General features: G+C 43.3%; 1 protein-coding gene across 2 annotated transcripts in view; it reads right to left on the bottom strand.

The window, feature by feature from the left end:
• The window catches only part of TUBGCP2 (tubulin gamma complex associated protein 2), an 88667-nt gene that overhangs the window by 41641 nt on the left and 28361 nt on the right, over window positions 1–18665 (bottom strand). For both annotated transcript variants that reach the window (XM_050960081.1, XM_050960080.1), the window contains exons 8-10: window positions 15296–15485; window positions 9806–9951; window positions 4135–4315 (exon numbers count right to left, since the gene is read on the bottom strand). In XM_050960081.1, the coding sequence (XP_050816038.1) occupies window positions 4135–4315; window positions 9806–9951; window positions 15296–15485 (517 nt within the window). The remainder of the gene's footprint in view (window positions 1–4134; window positions 4316–9805; window positions 9952–15295; window positions 15486–18665) is intronic.

Here is an 18665-nt window from a genome sequence, read left to right as displayed (position 1 = left end):
ACAAGTATTGAAGGGTATGTGCTGTTTAGGAAAGACAGAAATAAAGGCAAAGGTGGTGGAGTAGCATTGTATATCAATGATGAGGTAGACTGTAAAGAAATAAGAAGGGATGGAATGGATAAGACACAGTCTGTCTGGGCAAAAATTACATCGGGGAAGAAAGCTACTAGAGCTGGGATAATGTGTGCTATAGGTCACCGGAATCTGATTTGGATATGGATAGCGACCTCTTTAATGTTTTAAATGAAGTAAATACTAATGGGAATTGTGTGATCCTGGGAGACTTTGACTTCCCAGACATAGACTGGAAGACAAGTGCTAGTAATAATAATAGGGCTCAGGTTTTCCCGGATGCGATAGCTGATGGATTCCTTCACCCAGTAGTTGCTGAACAAATGAGAGGGGATGCCATTTTAGATTTCGTTTTGGTGAGTAGTGAGGACCTCATAGAAGAAATGGTTGTAAAGGACAACCTTGATTCGAGCGATCATGAGCTCATTCACTTTAAACTAAATTGAAGGATAAACAAAAATAGATCTGTGACCAGGGTTTTTGATTTCAAAAGGGCTAACTTAAAAAAATTAAGGAAAATAGTTAGGGAAGTGGATTGAATTGAAGAACTTGTGGATCTAAAGGCAGAGGAGGCCTGGAATTACTTCAAGTCAAAGCTGCAGAAACTATCAGAAGCCTGCAGCCCAAGAAAGGGGAAAAAATTCATAGGCAGGAGTTGTAGACCAAGCTGGATAAGCAAGCATCTCAGAGAGGTGATTAAGAAAAAGCAGAAAGCCTACAAGGAGTGGAAGAGGGGAGGGATCAGCAAGGAAAGCTACCTTATTAAGGTCAGAACATGTAGGGATAAAGTGAGAAAGGCCAAAAGCCATGTAGAGTTGGACCTTACAAAGGAAATTAAAACCAATAGTAAAAGGTTCTATACCCATATAAAGAAGAAGAAAACAAAGAAAGAAGTGGGACCGCTAAACACTGAGGATGGAGTGGAAGTTAAGGATAATCTAGGCATGGCCCAACATCTAAACAAATACTTTGCCTCAGTCTTTAATGAGGAGCTTAGGGATAATGGTAGGATGACAAATGGGTATAAGGATATGGAGGTAGATGCCAAACGCGAACATCTTAATGGGACGAAATTGGGGGACCCAGATAATCTTCATCCAAGAATATTAAAGGAACTGGCACCTGAAATTGCAAGCCTATTAGCAAGAATTTTTAATGAATTTGTAAACTCAGGGGTTGTACTATATGACTGGATAATTGCTAGCAGTTTCTATTTTTAAGAAAGGAAAAAGTGATCTGGGTAACTACAGGCCTGTTAGTTTGACATCTGTAGTATGCAAGGTCTTGGAAAACATCTTGAAAGAAAAAGTAGTTAAGGACATTGACGTCATTGGTAATTGGGACAAAATACAACATGGTTTTACAAAAGGTAGATCCTGTCAAACCAACCTGATCTCCTTCTTTGAGATGGTAACAGATTTTTTTAGACAAAGGAAATGCAGTGGATCTAATTTACTTCGATTTCAGTAAGGCATTTGATATGGTTCCACATGGGGAATTATTAGCTAAATTGGAAAAGATGGGGATCAATATGAGGAATTGGTTAAAGGGGAGACTACAACGGGTCATACTGAAAGGTGAACTGTCAGGCTGGAGGGAGGTTACTAGTGGAGTTCCTCAGGGACCAGTTTTGGGACCAATCTTATTTAATTTTTTTATTACTGACCTTGGCACAAAAAGTGAGAATGTGCTAATAAAGTTTGCGGATGAAACAAAGCTGGGAGGTACTGCCAATACAGAGAAGGACCGGGATATCATACAGGAAGATCTGGATGACATTGTAAACTAGAGTAATAGTAATAGGATGAAATTTAATAGTGAAAAATACAAAGTCAAGCATTTAGGGATTAATAACAAGAATTTTCGTTATAAGCTGGGGAGGCATCAGTTGGAAGTAACAGAGGAGGAGAAGGACCTCAGTGTATTGGTTGATCACAGGATGACCATGAGCCGCCAATGTGATATGGCCGTGAAAAAAGCTAATGCAGCCTTGGGATGCATCAGGCAAGGTATTTCCACTGGAGATAAGGAGGTTTTAGTACTATTATACAAGGCACTCATCAGACCTCATCTGGAATACTGTGTGCAGTTCTTGACTCCCATGTATAAGAAGGATGAATTCAAACTGGAACGGGTACAGAGAAGGGCTACTAGGATGATTCGAAGAATGGAAAACCTGTCTTATGAAAGGAGACTCAAAGAGCTTGGCTTGTTTAGCCTACCCAAAAGAAGGCTGAGGGGAAGATATGATTGCTCTCTATAAATATATCAGAGGAATAAATACCAGGGAGGGAGAAGAATTATTTAAGCTCAGTACCAATGTGGACACAAGAACAAATGGATATAAACTGGACATCAGGAAGTTTAGATTTTAAATCAGATGAAGGTTTCTAACCATCAGAGGAGTGAAGTTCTGGAATAGCCTTCCAAGGGGAGCAGTAGGGGCAAAAGACATATCTGGCTTCAAGACTAAGCTTGATAAGTTTATGGAGGGGATGGTATGATGGGATAGTCTAATTTTGGCAATTAATTGATCTTTGACTATTAGCAGTAAATATGGCCTATGCTGGGATGTTAGGTGGGGTAGGATCTGAGTTACTATAGAGAATTCTTTCCTGGGTGTCTGGCTGGTGAGTCTTGCCCACATGCTCAGGGTTTAGCTGAGTGCCATATCTGCGGTCGAGAAGGAATTTTCCTCCAGGGCAGATTGGCAGAGGCCCTGGGGGTTTTTCGCCTTCCTCTGCAGTGTGGGGCACAGGTCACTTGCCAGAGGATTCCTTGCACCTTGAAGGCTTTAAACCACGATTTGAAGACTTCAATGGCTCAGACATAGGTTAGGGGTTTGATACAGGAGTGAGTGAGTGAGATTCTGTGGCGGGTGCTGTGCAGGACGTCAGACTAGACGATCCTAGTGGTCCCTTCTGACCTTGAACTCTATGATTCTATCTGCAAGCTCTCTTTCAAAGAAGAGTTTATGGTCTGATATAAAGTATTCGTTGGTGGTCTTGACCAGGCATGAATGACAGGGAGCAGTTTCAGAAGAGGTGGGCCAGATACACCTCAGAGCTTCCAGGGCCTCTATCCAGGGAATTGGTCTAAATTCCACCAGAGGAGGCAGAACGGGAGGCAACCTTGGCTCTGGAGAAGTTACCTTTGTTGCAGTGAGGTCCTCTGATTCTAGCAATTTTGTTTGTGAAATAGGTAGACAGCTGTTTACAGAGATAGGGGCTTTGGTTTGCAGGGATTCTGGGTCTGTTAGATATCTTACTGCATGGACCAGCTTTGCTGGCCATGATTTGACAAATGCAATTGTATAAGGTTCTTTCAGTTACCTTTAAGGCTGTAGCAGATGGCCACAGGTAGGTACTCACCTTTTCAGGGACTGACAATGAGGAATTTGCACCATAGGTGCTCCAGCCTTCTGCTTTCACGCTTTATTTGATGTGGTCTTTTGGAGAACCACAGTGACCTATGCGGGCAATATGAGGGAAGGAGCTATTTTAAGGCTTGCTTGTTGAGGTTTCCGGCCAGCAGCTAATTGCAGTGTTCTACTAGGTTGTTTTTGCACTGGTCCTTTGGCTGGGTGGTTTCCCCCACTTAGTTCTGAAGGTTTTGAGGGACCAAGAACTTGGGTCACACAGGGATCTACAAATATGCTTGACAACTGAAAGTTTCAGATAGAATACATCTACTGTTGGCTGAACGGATTACATACAACATAAAAGTGGACGATCATTAAAACCAGACTGGATAAATCACTATAAAGCATCCTATTAAGAATGATCCTGCACTAGCCCTGAGGAATACATTGGATGATTTAACACATCTATGATTCTGTGAATTCCAACTGAGATACATTTTTGACCTAATACTTGACAGAGCCATTTGTATTTCACATTAAACTCATAAATCTAGTTTGCTTTATTTTTACAGATCAGAATTTCTACTGGAACTGCAATGATGTAATGGTAACATGGCATGGAAAAAACCCAAAAGGTGAAAAGATCATTACTTCACTATTTAAATACAAACATTAATATACATTTGGGAAATAAATCAAACCTCAAATGAGCCACAAGTTCTTTTTCCTCCATTAGGAAATCCAGAAGAACCTTGCTAGCATAGTTATAAGCTTTTTCTATTTGCTCCACATATGCTCGCTCTTTCAAAGTGTAGATGACCTCTTTAGCCTCAGGGCAGGTAACATCACAACCACATTCTCGAACAACGTTTAAATATTTTCCTAAAAGAAAAAAGTGGCAGCTGCTGTTTAGCCTGATTAATATTAATGCAATTAATTCGAACTCTCTCGAACAGGTAGACTTTTAGTCCAAAACTCTCAAATATAAGGGTATAATTTTCAAAAATGTCTATGAGGTTTAGAAGTCAAGAGGACTCAAGCACTTTTAAAATTTTTACTCTAGGTATCTAAAATTAGACTCCTAAATCCACACATAGGCACTCAGAACTGGCTTGATATCCAGAAATGCTGAGCAACCTTAGCTCTCAATGAAGTCAATGGGAGCTGCAGATACTCAAAACCTTTGAAAATCAGGGATTATATCTTAGAAATGTCCAGCACCTAGCAACTTCTCACTGAGAACAACAGGAACTGATGGAGTGTTGGAGACTTGTGAAAAACTGGATTACTGATTTAGGCACATAAATGAAGAACAAAGATCTTTTGAAACTCAGGATTGTTGTTGGTGCTGCGCCTTTCTGAAAGTCAGGACCCAGGCTACATGTGAGGATTTCAAAGCAGTTTACAAAGACTCACAACCCACTTTTGTGAGGTAAGTATGGATTATAGGGCTATTAATCAAAGTTAACTCACGTGATTAACTAAAAAAAATTAATTGCAATCAAAAAAATTAATCGCGATTAATCACAGTTTTAATCACACTGTTAAATAATAGAATACCAATTTAAATTTATTAAATATTTTGGAAGTTTTTCTACATTTTCAAATATTTTATCATAGAATCATAGAATATCAGGGTTGGAAGGGACCTCAGGAGGTCATCTACTTCAACCCCCTGCTCAAAGCAGGACCAATTCCCAACTAAATCATCCCAGCCAGGGCTTTGTCAAGCCTGAACTTAAAAACTTCTAAGGAAGGAGTTTCCACCACCTCCCTAGGTAACCCATTCCAGTGCTTCACCACCTCCTAGTGAAAAAGTTTTCCCTAATATCCAACCTAAACCTCCCCCACTGCAACTTGAGACCATTACTCCTTGTTCTGTCATATACTACCACTGAGAACAGTCTAGATCCATCCTCTTTGGAACCCTCTTTCAAGTAGTTGAAAGCAGCTATCAAATCCCCCCTCATTCTTCTCTTCTGCAGACTAAACAATCCCAGTTCCCTCAGCCTCTCCTCATAAGTCATGTGCTCCAGCCCCCTAATCATTTTTGTTGCCCTCCGCTGGACTCTTTCCAATTTTTCCACATCCTTCTTGTACTGTGGGGCCCAAAACTGGACACAGTATTTCAGATGAGGCCTCACCAATGTCGAACAGAGGGGAATGATCACGTCCCTCGATCTGCTGGCAATGCCCCTAATTATACAGCCCAAAATGCCATTAGCCTTCTTGGCAACAAGGGCACACTGTTGACTCATATCCAGCTTCTCGTCCACTGTAACCCCTAGGTCCTTTTCTGCAGAACTGCTTCCTAGTCTGTAAGAGTGAATGGGATTCTTCCATCCTAAGTGCAGGACTCTGCACTTGTCCTTGTTGAACCTCATCAAGTTTCTTTTGGCCCAATTCTCTAATTTGTCTAGGTCCCTCTGTAGCCTATCCCTACCCTCCAGTGAATCTACCAATCTTCCCAGTTTAGTGTCATCTGCAAACTTGCTGAGAGTGCAGTCCACGCCATCCTCCAGATCATTAGTGAAGATATTGAACAAAACCGGCCCCAGGACCGACCCTTGGAGCACTCCGCTTGAAACTGGCTGCCAACTAGACATGGAGCCGTTGATCACTACCCGTTGAGCCCGATGATCTAGCCAGCTTTCTATCCATCTTATAGTCCATTCATCCAGCCCATACTACTTTAACTTGCTGGCAAGAATACTGTGGGAGACCATACCAAAAGCTTTGCTAAAGTCAAGGAATAGCACATGCACTGCTTTCCCCTCATCCACAGACCCAGTTATCTCCTCATAGAAGGCAATTAGGTTAGTCAGGCATGACCTGCCCTTGGTGAATCCAGGCTGACTGTTCCTGATCACTTTCCTCTCCTCTAAGTGCTTCAGAATTGATTTCTTGAGGACTTGCTCCATGATTTTTCCAGGGACTAAGGTGAGGCTGACTGGCCTGTAGTTCCCTGGATCCTCCTTCTTCCCTTTTTTAAAGATGGGCACTACATGAGCCTTTTTCCATGAGCGCAAGTCCATGGGGCCAATGTCAGGCATGACCTGCCCTTGGTGAATCCAGGCTGACTGTTCCTGATCACTTTCCTCTCCTCTAAGTGCTTCAGAATTGATTTCTTGAGGACCTGCTTCATGATTTTTCCAGGGACTAAGGTGAGGCTGACTGGCCTGTAGTTCCCCGGAACCTCCTTCTTCCCTTTTTTAAAGGATCCGGCCCCATGGACTTGTGCTCGTCCAGTTTTTCTAAATAGTCTCAAACCACTTCTTTCTCCACAGAAGGCTGGTCACCTTCTCCTCATATTGTGCTGCCCAGTGCAGCAGTCTGGGAGCTGACCTTGTTTGTGAAGACAGAGGCAAAAAAATCATTGAGTACATTAGCTTTTTCCACATCCTCTGTCACTAGGTTGCCTCCCTCATTCAGTAAGGGGCCCACACTTTCCTTGGCTTTCTTCTCGTTGCTAACATAACTGAAGAAACCCTTCTTGTTACTCTTAACATCTCTTGCTAGCTGCAACTCCAAGTGTGACTTGGCATTCCTGATTTCACTCCTGCATACCTGAGCAATATTTTTATACCCCCTACCTGGTCATTTGTCCAAATCTTTCACTTCTTGTAAGCTTCTTTTTTGCATTTAAGATCAGCAAGGATTTCACTGTTAAGCCAAGCTGGTCGCCTGCCATATTTACTATTCTTTCTATACACCGGGATGGCTTTTTCCTGAAACCTCAATAATGATTCTTTAAAATACAGCCAGCTCTCCTGGACTCCTTTGCCCCTCATGTTATTCTCCCAGGGGATCCTGCCCATCAGTTCCCTGAGGGAGTCAAAGTCTGCTTTTCTGAAGTCAACAATTTCAATTTACAACACAGAATACAGAGTGTATAGTGTTCACTTATTATTATTACAAATATTTGCACTGTAAAAATGATAGAAAATAGTATTTTTCAATTTGCCTCATACAAGTACTGTAGCGCAATCTCTTTATCGTGAAAGTGCAACTTACAAATGTAGATTTTTGTTGTTGTTACATATCTGCTCTCAAAAACAAAACAAAGTAAAACTTAGAGCCTACAAGTCCACTCAGTCCTACTTCTTGTTCAGCCAATCCTTAAGACAAACAAGTTTGTTTACATTTATGGGAGATAATGCTGCCTGCTTCTTATTTACGCCACCTGAAAATAAGAACCGGTGTTCTTATGGCACTGTTGTAGCCAGCATTGCTAGGTATTTACATGCCAGGTATGCTAAAAATTTGTATGCCCCTTCATGCTTTGACCACCATTCCAGAGGACGTTTCCATGCCGATGAGGCTCGTTAAAAAAATAATGCATTAATTAAATTTGTGACTGAACTCCTTGGAGGAGAACTGTATATCTTCTGCTCAGTTTTACCTGCATTCTGCCATATATTTCATGTAATAGTCTCGGATGATGACTCTGCACATGTTTGTTTTAAGAACACTCTCACTATAGATTTGACAAAATGCAAAGAAGATACCAATGTGAGATTTCTAAAAGTAGCTACAGCACTCAACCTAAGGTTTAAAAATCTGAAGTGCCTTCCAAAATCTGAGAGCATGTTTTCAGAAGTCATAAAAGAGCAACAGTCCAATGTAGAAACTACAGAACTGGAATCACCAAAAAAGAAAATCAATTTTTTGATGGGAGCATCTGATTCAGATGATGAAAATGAAAGCGTGTTAGTCCGCACTGCTTTGGATTGTTATCGAGCAGAACCTATCATCAGCATGGACGCATGTCCTCTGAATGGTGGCTGAAGCATGAAGGGACATATGAATCTTTAGTGCATCTGGCATGTAATATCTTGCAATACTAACTACAATAGTGCCATGCGAACGCCTGTTCTCACTTTCAGGTGACATTGTAAACAAGCAGTGGGTAGCATATCGCTTGCAAATATAAACAAATTTCTTTGTCTGAACAACTGGCTGGACAAGAAGTAGGGCTGAGTGGACTTATAGGCTCCAAAAGTTTTACACTGTTTTATTTTTTGAGTGCAGTTATTTTTTGTACATAATTCTACATTTGTAAGTTCAACTTTTATGATAAAGGGATTGCACTTTCATGATAAAGAGATTGTATTTGTTTTAAGTGAATTGAAAAATACTATTTTGTTTTCTTTTTTACAGTGAAGATATTTGTAATAAAAAACTAAATCTAAAGTGGGCACTGTACACTTTGTATTCTGTATTGTAACTGAAATCAATATATTTAAAAATGTGGAAAACATCCAAAATATCTAAATAAATGGCATTCTATTATTAAGAGAGCGATTAATTGTGTGATTAATTTTGTTAACTGCTTGACAGCCCTAATAGATTATCACCACTGTTTTAAAGACAAGGAAACTGAGGCACAGTGAAGGGAAATGACATACCCAAGAATAGAACTCAACACTCCCTGGTTCCAATCCCGTGTCTGAAACATTAGTTGATCCTTCTTTTCTAGAAGGAATATGCCAAGGCATACTGTAGTCTTCCCATAATAAAAAATGCTGATTAATAGCCCCAAATCATACACTGATAATGTGAAACAGAAAAGTTGATGTGATTACTGACGTTCATTATTTTTGCCAGCACTATTATGATAGGTCCCACACTTTCTGCTCTTGTGGGAGGTTTCAGAGTGCTGTTTCTCACCCCTGATTTCGGGTATCAACTGTCCCCACTAGTGTCCCAGAGAAGGGGAGTGGAGAGGGAGGGACCCGGGCCCACCCTCTACTCTGGATCCCAGCCCAGAGGCCCTAGGGATAGCAGCAGACCACTTGAACTAGTGATACTTTCCCCTGGGCCACTTCCCTCTTCGGCCCTCTAGCTTGTGGGGGCTTCCTGACCTCTCTTTGCTTGGGCCAAGTTTCTCTCAACCCCATGTCTCTGTGGAGTCCCTCTGCTCTGCACAAGCAGGGTTTTCCTTTACCTAGGGTCTTGGTCTTCTGGCCCGCCACAGCACTTCTCCAAACTGCTCTCTGTTCCAATACTAAACCACTCTGATTCAACTCCTTTCTCCCTGTCTGATTGAAGCAGGGTTTTTTTAATCAGGTGACTGGCTTCAGGTGCTCTAATTAATCTATAGCAACCTCTCTTCCCTCTAGAGGGAATAAGGCTCTCATCATCCTGGGCTTACATATCTCCCCTTGATCACTCTCCTGTTGCCCTCTGGCCATGCTGTATCACATTATGTACATCTGTGCATCTCAAGTAAAATTTAAAATGTTAATATCATTTAGTGCAATTATGAGCTGAACAGTAGAAGAATTTATAGCAACCAATCACTTTCATCCTGTGTTGTCACTGTACATCTTAGACGCTTCTATATATTCAGAGTCACAGTCACTTACTTACCTGTGCTAAGTATCTTGTCAGCCATTTTCTGTAGGAATGATGGAATTTGTTGCTGAACAACAGTATATCTTTGATCCCAATATTTGTCATTATAATCCTCTTGTATCTTCTCCTTCTGCAACTCATGTTCTTCCACCATGAACTCACTGTGCAATTAAAGCAGGCTTTTTAGATACAACAACAAGTACAAACAAGATTACTATTTAACTTGACCTCAAATTAGCAATGTGATCTATCAGAAATGGGAATCTACAAGACTTCTGGCTCCTGGAATATTTCCTAATAAATATTTCATGAGCACTGGGGTCTTGATGATTGGTATTCAGTTGTGACAACAGAAATGGCAATATTGTGAATCTCAGGATTGACTTGTAACCTTCACCACTGGGGAATGTAAATAAGTGAAGCCATATATAAAGCACCATTTGTAATTATGGAATTTTAGAACACCTCTACCAGGGTTAAGCACAATTCCACTCCATTATTACACTGGAATAAACTAAGAAATTAGCATTAATTTTAGTGAAATATGTACATTCCCACCACAAGAAAACATGTTTCTCTCTTGAAAATAAAATATCTAAACAATCAATATGAACTATAATTTTTCCAGTATTATAAAAATGTTATCCAATCATTAAACACACAAAGAAAATATTCCATGATCTGTTACATTGCAAAAAAATGCATCAATAAAAAGCTTAATTCCACAAAAACCGGGATATTTCACATTTTAGTTCCCAGCGTAACTGTACCTCAAACTGTTGATAACCTATCCTGTTAAATAATCCTGTTAATGGATATAGTGAGGTGGAGTGGCCTCCCTCCAAACTTGAGAGCAAGGGAGCACTACACTCCCCCTGGCGGAAAGAGACAAACCTGCTCCACTCCCCTCGCCGGAAGTACTAGGGCAGGGCAGGACATATAAACGGAGGGCTCTGCAGCTCAGTTAACTGGGACACATGGAAGGAGGCAGATGTCTCCAGTCCACTGCAGAACTCTGGAGCTGAAACTGCACTGTGCAGCACCCTGCCCGCAGAGGAGACCAACCCTGGACAGGCATTGCCAGGACCCTTGGACCGGGGTAGGAAATAACCCAGGGAAACCAGATTTTGTCTAGTTTTGTTGCTGGAGCACAAATCAGTGGGTTTTGGTGGGATCCCTAGTGACCTAGTGGCAGAAACATCTGCCACTGTTAGGACTCTGGGCTGAGACCTGGTGGAGCAGGGTGAGGCCTATTCACTCCTAGGCTAGAAGGACTGTCCATTCTTTGTGGCTTGCCCCAGCCAGGAGACTGGGGGTCCAGACTGTATTTGCTAGCTGCCCTAGCCAGGAGGCTTAGGCTAAAGTCTGCCTCCTTTCTCTGCCCCAAGAGTCCTAGACAGTTGAGTGCTGTCTGCCTTAGCCCAGAGATTTAGGCTAAAGCAGGGGTCTCAAACATGTGGCCTGTGGGCCGAGGTTATTTTCTGGGGCCCACGAGCTCCTTGTCGGCCCCCCCTCGCCCTCTCCCAGAGTTTACCTGGAGCGGCTCTGGCCCAACGCACACCGGGGGCAGGGCAGGCTTCCTGCCTGCCTTGCCCCCACGCCGCTCTGGGAAGCGGACGGAACCTGGGGAAGGAGAGGCGCAGGGGTGTGTGTGTTGATGTTGCTTCAGGCATCTCCCCCAGCAGCTCCCATTGGCCGCGGTTCCCCATTCCCGGCCAATGGGAGATGCTGGGGGCAGTGCCTGAAGCAACAGCAACACCCCCCCCCCCGTGCCCCTGCTCCCCCACGTTCCAGCTACTTCCCAGAGCAGCGCGGGGGCAAGGCAGGCAGGCAGCCTGCCCTGCCCCCAGTGCACACTCGGTCAGAACCCGCCCCCCGAACTCCTCCTGCAGTTGAACCCCATGTCCTGAGCCCCTTGCCACACCCTGCACCCCGACCCCCTGCTACACCCCTCCTGCACCCCAACTCACTGCCCTGAGCCCCCTGCCACACCCCTCCTGCACCCTGATCCGCTGCCCTAACCCCCTGTTGCACCTCTCACCCCAACCCACTTCCCTGAGCCCCCTGCCACACTCCTCCTGCACCCTGATCTCCTGTCCTGACCCCCTGCCACACCTCTCACCTCTCCAGCACCCCACACCCCAACTCCCTGCCCTGAGCACCTGCCACACCCCACACCCCTCCTGCACACCCTGGGGGCAGGGAGGGGGCAGAGTTGGGGTGGGGATTTCAGGGAAGGGGTTGGAATAGGAGCAGAGAAGGGGTGGGAAGAGAGAGGGCAGGAGCGGGGCCTCATAGAAAGGGTGGAATGGGGGCAGGGCCAAGGGCGGCGGGGGGAGGTGTCAGTAATGCGGCCATCAGGACAATGTACTAGTCCTTATGTAGCCCTCGTGGTCATTTGAGTTTGAGACCCCTGGGCTAAAGACTGCTCCCTGTTCTGCCCCGCCCCGGGGGCCACAGTTTCCCTTACAGACTGTTCATGCTGGCTGCCTCAGCCAGGAGGCTGTGGGCTCTGCCTGCCTAGAGGCCCAGAGCCCTAGACTCTTGATTGGTGTCAGCCCTAGCCAGAAGATTCTGGGCTAAGGACTGCTTGCTACTCTACTTCATCCCTCCCAAGGGGGCTAGAGCTCCAGACTGTTAATGGTTGTGTCCCCCATTAGGAGGCTATGAGCTATAGACTGCTTGCAGCTCAGCCCCACCAGCGGGGCCTGAGCCCAACTGCTGCTGCAGGGAGGCAGAGTGGCCTCCCTCCCTGCTTGAGAGTGAGGGACCACTAAAATGGACTATAGCTAACACTACACAAACTGAGCAGAAATAAGGTGGTTTTCAATCTGACCTGAGTGTGTGTGAAATTTTAACTATAACTATATGTTAATAGTTTTTTGCACTTAATTTTCTTGAATTTTAAAAACAAAAGAGACAAAGAAGGTTCCACTGCATTTGACGATATGGCCACAGACTAAAAACATGTGCATTAAAACATGTGATCTAACCACCCCACAGTACAGTCAAATTTTGCTGAGCATGGGGCTGTGCACTGCTGTGAAAACTAGGGACTGACAGAACGGGTGACCTAGCAGGAAGCCTCCCTGACCAGCTGGGCCCCCTATTTTTATAGCTTTTTTTTTTTTTTAAACATAGCCCTGGAGAGTGCAAAAGCACACTTAATTATCACATTTTCAAATATGGCAGGATGATGAAAAGGAAGGCTAGCTGACAGGGAGCTGAAGCAGTCATGGTTAAGATGATTCAATGGTCTGTCATCATCAGTTAATACTGCATTTTGTGTGCAGAGCTCCACAGACATGAATTCATATAGTAGGCATTGTTCAAAATGAGATGACAGCAGCATGCAGTATGAAATTTTAAAATATTTTTAGTTTTATTAAATTATCATTTTAGTTATTGCTAAATGAAATTCCTTAACCTATGTCAAAGTCACCAATCCTCAGGAAGAATGTTGTCTATACTACAGCTAGATTCATACAACTAGGTCAGTGTCTACTTATAGCAACAAGGTCCAGTACAACCAAACAGCAGCATTCTTCTGGGATAATCATGTTGGCTTGAGAAAATCTACCATGATGTACAATAACCCTTGCATCAGTGCATTCTAAGGAAAAAAATAAGCAGCTGTCCCTCCCCCATGCTGCCTCAAACACTCATGCCAGGGGCAGAGGACTGCAAGTATTTTACACCATGGATTTTGGGATGTTCTTCAGCACAGACACCTGGGACGTAGGAAGATTGGCTGACCTGGTTACACAGACCCAGATAGGTGTGTGATGGAATGCTCCCATGTATTCACATCCTACATACTACCGCAGTAATCATTGTGCAAGATATGCCTTGTAAGGTATCACTTGAAAACTCAAAATTGGCTGGTCAGTATAGTCATGACAAAATGTGTGGCAACACTGTATATGAAGTTAACATCACACAGAGGAATCTTTTTATTAACATATGTGCCAAACCCCACAGCCCTGCCCTGAAGAGTCTGGTCAGTAATCTTGCTGGAAGCATGTGGTGAGATATTTTGTTGAATCTGATACAATTTGTTAAGTTAGGCACTCAAAAGTGTTTTATTTTTATTGTAACCATTTCTGACTTCTATGCCGCATTACTTGTATTCACTTAAAATCTCTCTTTGTGGTTAATAAACATGTTTTATTGTTTTGTCTAATCCAGCGTGGCTGGGTAACTCTATTTAGGATAATAGGCTAGTGTATATTATTCCCTTCAAGGAATAATGGGCTTAATATATTTGGACTATCCAGGAGAAAGCTGGGCAGTACAGGATACACATTTCTGGGGGGAAATCCAGAACTGGGAGTGTGTTGGGGTCACCCTGCAGTATAACTGAGGCTGGTGAAAGCCAGGCTGTGACTGACAGGCTGCAGTTACACAAACACATCTGGGAGTGATTTGCATGCTGGAGGCAGTTGGTGAGCAGTCCAGGTTGGAGGCTACAGCAGGAAGGTATTGCACAGCACCCCAGGTTACAGGGCAAGGTGACATAGCTGCCCACTGGTCTGGATTGTACCTTGGTATATCATAAATTGGTTCCATCTCCAGTGCAGGTTGTCACAGCCTGACAAATTGTGTTACAGCCTTGTTATTGAGCAGTACTGGTACCACTCACCATGAGGAGCCATGTTTTAACCATGGCAAGAGAAGTATACCTTGTGTGGAGTAAGATTTGTATAGCGTGGCTACAAACTCACCAAATCTCTATAGTATAGATTGGCCTTAAAATTAAAAGCCAAGCCACTGAAGAAAATTCTGGTTTGAGTTATACAAGGATGAAAAGTAAATCTAAAAAGCGTGCACTCTGGAAAATGCCATTTTCCCCCATATTACGATAAAATCCCTTTATGCCATTTTTAAGTTATCAAACTTTGTAAAAAGAAAAAATGTGTTAGACTGTGAACAAGCATGATCTGCACTGGTTTCGTACTGCTTTCCATGTGGAACATGAGGCATTGGTTTTCATTTATAAAGCCCTGCATGGCTTGGGACCAGTGCAGTTGAAAGAAGCCCCTCTCCCTGTGATATACCTCCAGAGCTGCGGTCAGCACTTAAGCTGGACTTCCCTCAAAAAAAAAAGAAAAAAAAAAAAAAGAGAAACTGAGCACTATTGGCAGGACATTCTTCCCAAGAGCTCCTGACTTTGGAATTTGCTTCTCCATCCCTAATCCCTGGAAATAGCTTGAATCTGATTACCTATAATCCCAGGCTGTGGGGAATGCAGGGCTGCCCTCAGGGCACATCAGAGAGATGACTGGACTTCATTTTCAGGATTTTTCCCCTACCCCCAGGATTGGGGGCAAAGACAGGCTACTAGTTTTATTCTTCATTGTACAATTGTGTTTTTAATATATGTAAAATAGGTACTTTATTTTGGTGCTACCATCATTTACTCAAAAGCAAATAAATATTACAGTGCACTAAAAAATGTAAAACTAACAATCAGGATTTATTAATTTTGTTTCAGTGTTTCTGTACCTGTATGGATCATTGATGATGCCTCTATAGATCCACTTCTCCAGAATTTCAAAATAAGGCACACTGGCTGCCTTGGTTAAGTATAGACACAGCTCTTGTGCTTGGCTGTCTCCTGTATAGTTGAAGGTCCTGTCGTGAAGTAAGCTAAGGGTTGACCCTCCCATACACTCACCTTTATCCACAGAAGTGGCTATAATTAAAAAAAAGGAAAAACTCTTAAGGCAAAAGGCATTTAATTTAAATCTACACATTTACAGAATGAGTCATTTTGTTAAAGGCTATCAAGGCTCAAAATAACAGACTGAGAATTCTGAAACACAGGCTTAACTATTGGCAATTCACACAAACATCTTGTTATGGAAAGAGTTATCAGCTAATTAGTTGGCTAGATTTCAGCATAAGAACTGTGGCTTATTAACCCAGCTGCTACACAAAATGCAGCACATGCCTCACTTTCGAAGTGCACACATGCTATTATTTAGCTGATTCTCAGCAGCCATTCCACTACGCAGCCAACATTTAAAGGTGACCTGAAAACATTTTTTCAATAAAACAAAAACAAAAGTTAAAAAAATCCTCAAATCCTCCAAGTCACCAGGATTAAAGTCAAGCACATACACAAATGTTTGCAGGATCAGGGTCCAAAAAGTTCCCTAGCCCCAGGAACAGGTCCATTCTCCAGATGGGTAATTGAGGAATCCTAACTTATGTCTACACTGCAGCTCAGAGAGAGCCTCCTAGCCTGGGCAGACAAGACCCATACTAGCTCAAGCTAGTGTACTAAAAATAGCAGTGTGGACGTTGCGCCTCAAGCAGCAGCTCGGGCTTTCAAGTCCACCTGACTATTTGGGACTGAGCTCAGGTAGCTAGCCTGAGCCTCCAGTAGAGCCACAACATCCACATTGTTATTTTTAGCACGCTAGCTCAAGTCGAGTCTGTATACCTGGGCTGAGAGACTCACTCCTAGCATGAGTGCAGACATACCTAAAGTGACTTGCCAAAGATTATATAGGACATTAGTGACACAGCTGGGAAGAGAAGCCTGGTCTCTAAGGGTACATCTACACAGGAAGTGGCAGCAAGTCTGAGCCAAAGTTGACAGACTCGGGCTTGCGGAGCTCACGCTCCCACACTAAAATAGATATGTAGATGTTGCGGCTCGGGCTCTGAAGCCTGGGGGAATGGGGGATTCTTCAGAACCCAAACTCCAACTCGCGCCACAATGTCTACATAGCTATTTTTAGTGAGTAGCACAAGCCTGAGCCTGTCAACCTGGGCTCAGACTTGCTGCCGCTCACTATGCAGATGTATCCACTGGTGGTAGATGTTTATTTTCTCCACTAACACACAAGTTCTCATGCAAATTGCTTCAACCTCTGAATTCAGTTAGGATAACAGTAAAATTTGGGTAAAGGCGATGCTTTGCTAAAGCAATGGGGAAAGTGCAAAGTATTACTAACCATAACTGAGAGGAATCTGTTGAATTGCATGGGAGACTGGAAGCATGTGGTCATGCCAAAGAAATACACTCCCAAACTTTGCACAGCATTCTGCAGTTATGCCAGAATGGCTTTCTTCTTCAAAAGTACTATACTAAAGAAATACTGTACTTGGGGCAAATGAATGGGTTAGTATTACAGTGTGGGGCAGGAGATGGGAACTGCAGGACACCTGCAAGTTTCAGAGCAAGGGGAACCTTAACTTAGCTTGTTAGCTATAGCATTCCAGGAAAGTGAAATTTAAGGAAATGGCACTTTTAAGACAGGTTTCAGAGTAGCAGCAGTGTTAGTCTGTATCCGCAAAAAGAACAGGAGTACTTGTGGCACCTTAGAGACTAACAAATTTATTTCAGCATGAGCTTTCGTGAGCTACAGCTCACTTCTTCGGATGCATAGAATGGAACACACAGACAGGAGATATTTATACATACAGAGAACATGAAAAGGTGGAAGTATGCATACCAACAGGAAGAGTCTAATCAATTGAGATGAGCTATCATCAGCAGGAGAAAAAAATACTTTTGAAGTGATAATTAAGATGACCCATAGAAGGTGTGAGGAGAAGTTAACATAGGGAAATAGATTCAATTAGTGTAATGACTCAACCATTCCCAGTCTCCGTTTAAGCCTGACTTAATTGTATCTAATTTGTATATTAATTCAAGTTTAGCAGTCTCTCTTTGGAGTCTGTTTTTGAAGTTTTTTTGTTGCAGGATTGCCACCTTCAAGTCTGTCACTGAGTGATTAGAGAGGCTGAAGTGTTCTTCCACTGGTTTTTGAATGTTATGATTCCTGATGTCAGATGTGTGTCCATTTATTCTTTTGCATAGACACTGTCTGGTTTGGCCAATGTATGTTGCAGAGGGGCATTGCTGGCACATGATGGCATATATCACGTTGGTAGATGTGCAGGTGGAGAAGCCCCTGATGGCGTGGCTGATGTGATTAGGTCCTATGATGGGGTCACTTGAATAGATATGTGGACAGAGCTGGCATCGGGCTTTGTTGCAAGGATAGGTTCCTGGGTTAGTGTTTATGTTGTATGGTGTGCGGTTACTGGTGAGTATTTGCTTCAGGTTGGGAGGCTGTCTATAAGCGAGGACTGGCCTGTCTCCCAAGATCTTTGAGAGTGAGGGATCATCTTTAAAGATAGGTTGTAGATCTTTGATGATGCGCTGGAGAGGTTTTAGTTGTGGGCTGTAGGTGATGGCTAATGGCGTTCTGTTATTTTCTTTGTTGGGCCTGTCCTGTAGTAGGTGGCTTCTGGGTACTCTTCTGGCTCTGTCAATCTGTTTTTTCACTTCAGCAGGTGGGTATTGTAGTTTTAAGAATGCTTTATAGAGATCTTGCAGGTATTTATCTCTGTCTGAGGGATTGGAGCCAATATGGTTGTATCTTAGAGCTTGGCCGTAGACAATGGATCATGTGGTGTGTCCTGGATGGAAGCTGGAGGCATGTAGGTAAGTATAGCGGTCACTGGGTTTCCGGTATAGGGTGGTGTTTATGTGACCATCGCTTATTAGCACAGTAGCGTCTAGGAAATGGACCGCTTGTGTGGATTGGTCTAGGCTGAGGTTGATGGTGGGATGGAAATTGTTAAAAATCACAGTGGAATTCCTCGAGGGCTTCTTTTCCATGAGTCCAGACGATGAAGATGTCATCAATGTAGTGCAAGTAGAGTAGGGGCGAGAGCTAAGGAAGCGTTGTTCTAAGTCAGCCATAAAGATGTTGGCATACTGTGAGGCCATGCGGGTACCCATAACAGTGCAGCTGACTTGAAGGTCTATATTGTCCCCAAATCTGAAATAGTTGTGGGTGAGGACAAAGTCACAAAGTTCAGCCACCAGGTTAGCCGTGATATTATCGGGGAT

The sequence above is a fragment of the Gopherus flavomarginatus genome, chromosome 6 (genome assembly GCF_025201925.1).
Source record: "Gopherus flavomarginatus isolate rGopFla2 chromosome 6, rGopFla2.mat.asm, whole genome shotgun sequence".
In the NCBI taxonomy this organism is placed as follows: Eukaryota; Metazoa; Chordata; order Testudines; family Testudinidae; genus Gopherus; species Gopherus flavomarginatus.
The sequence above is the reverse complement of the archived record's forward strand: the minus strand, read 5'-3'. Positions and strand labels throughout refer to the sequence as shown.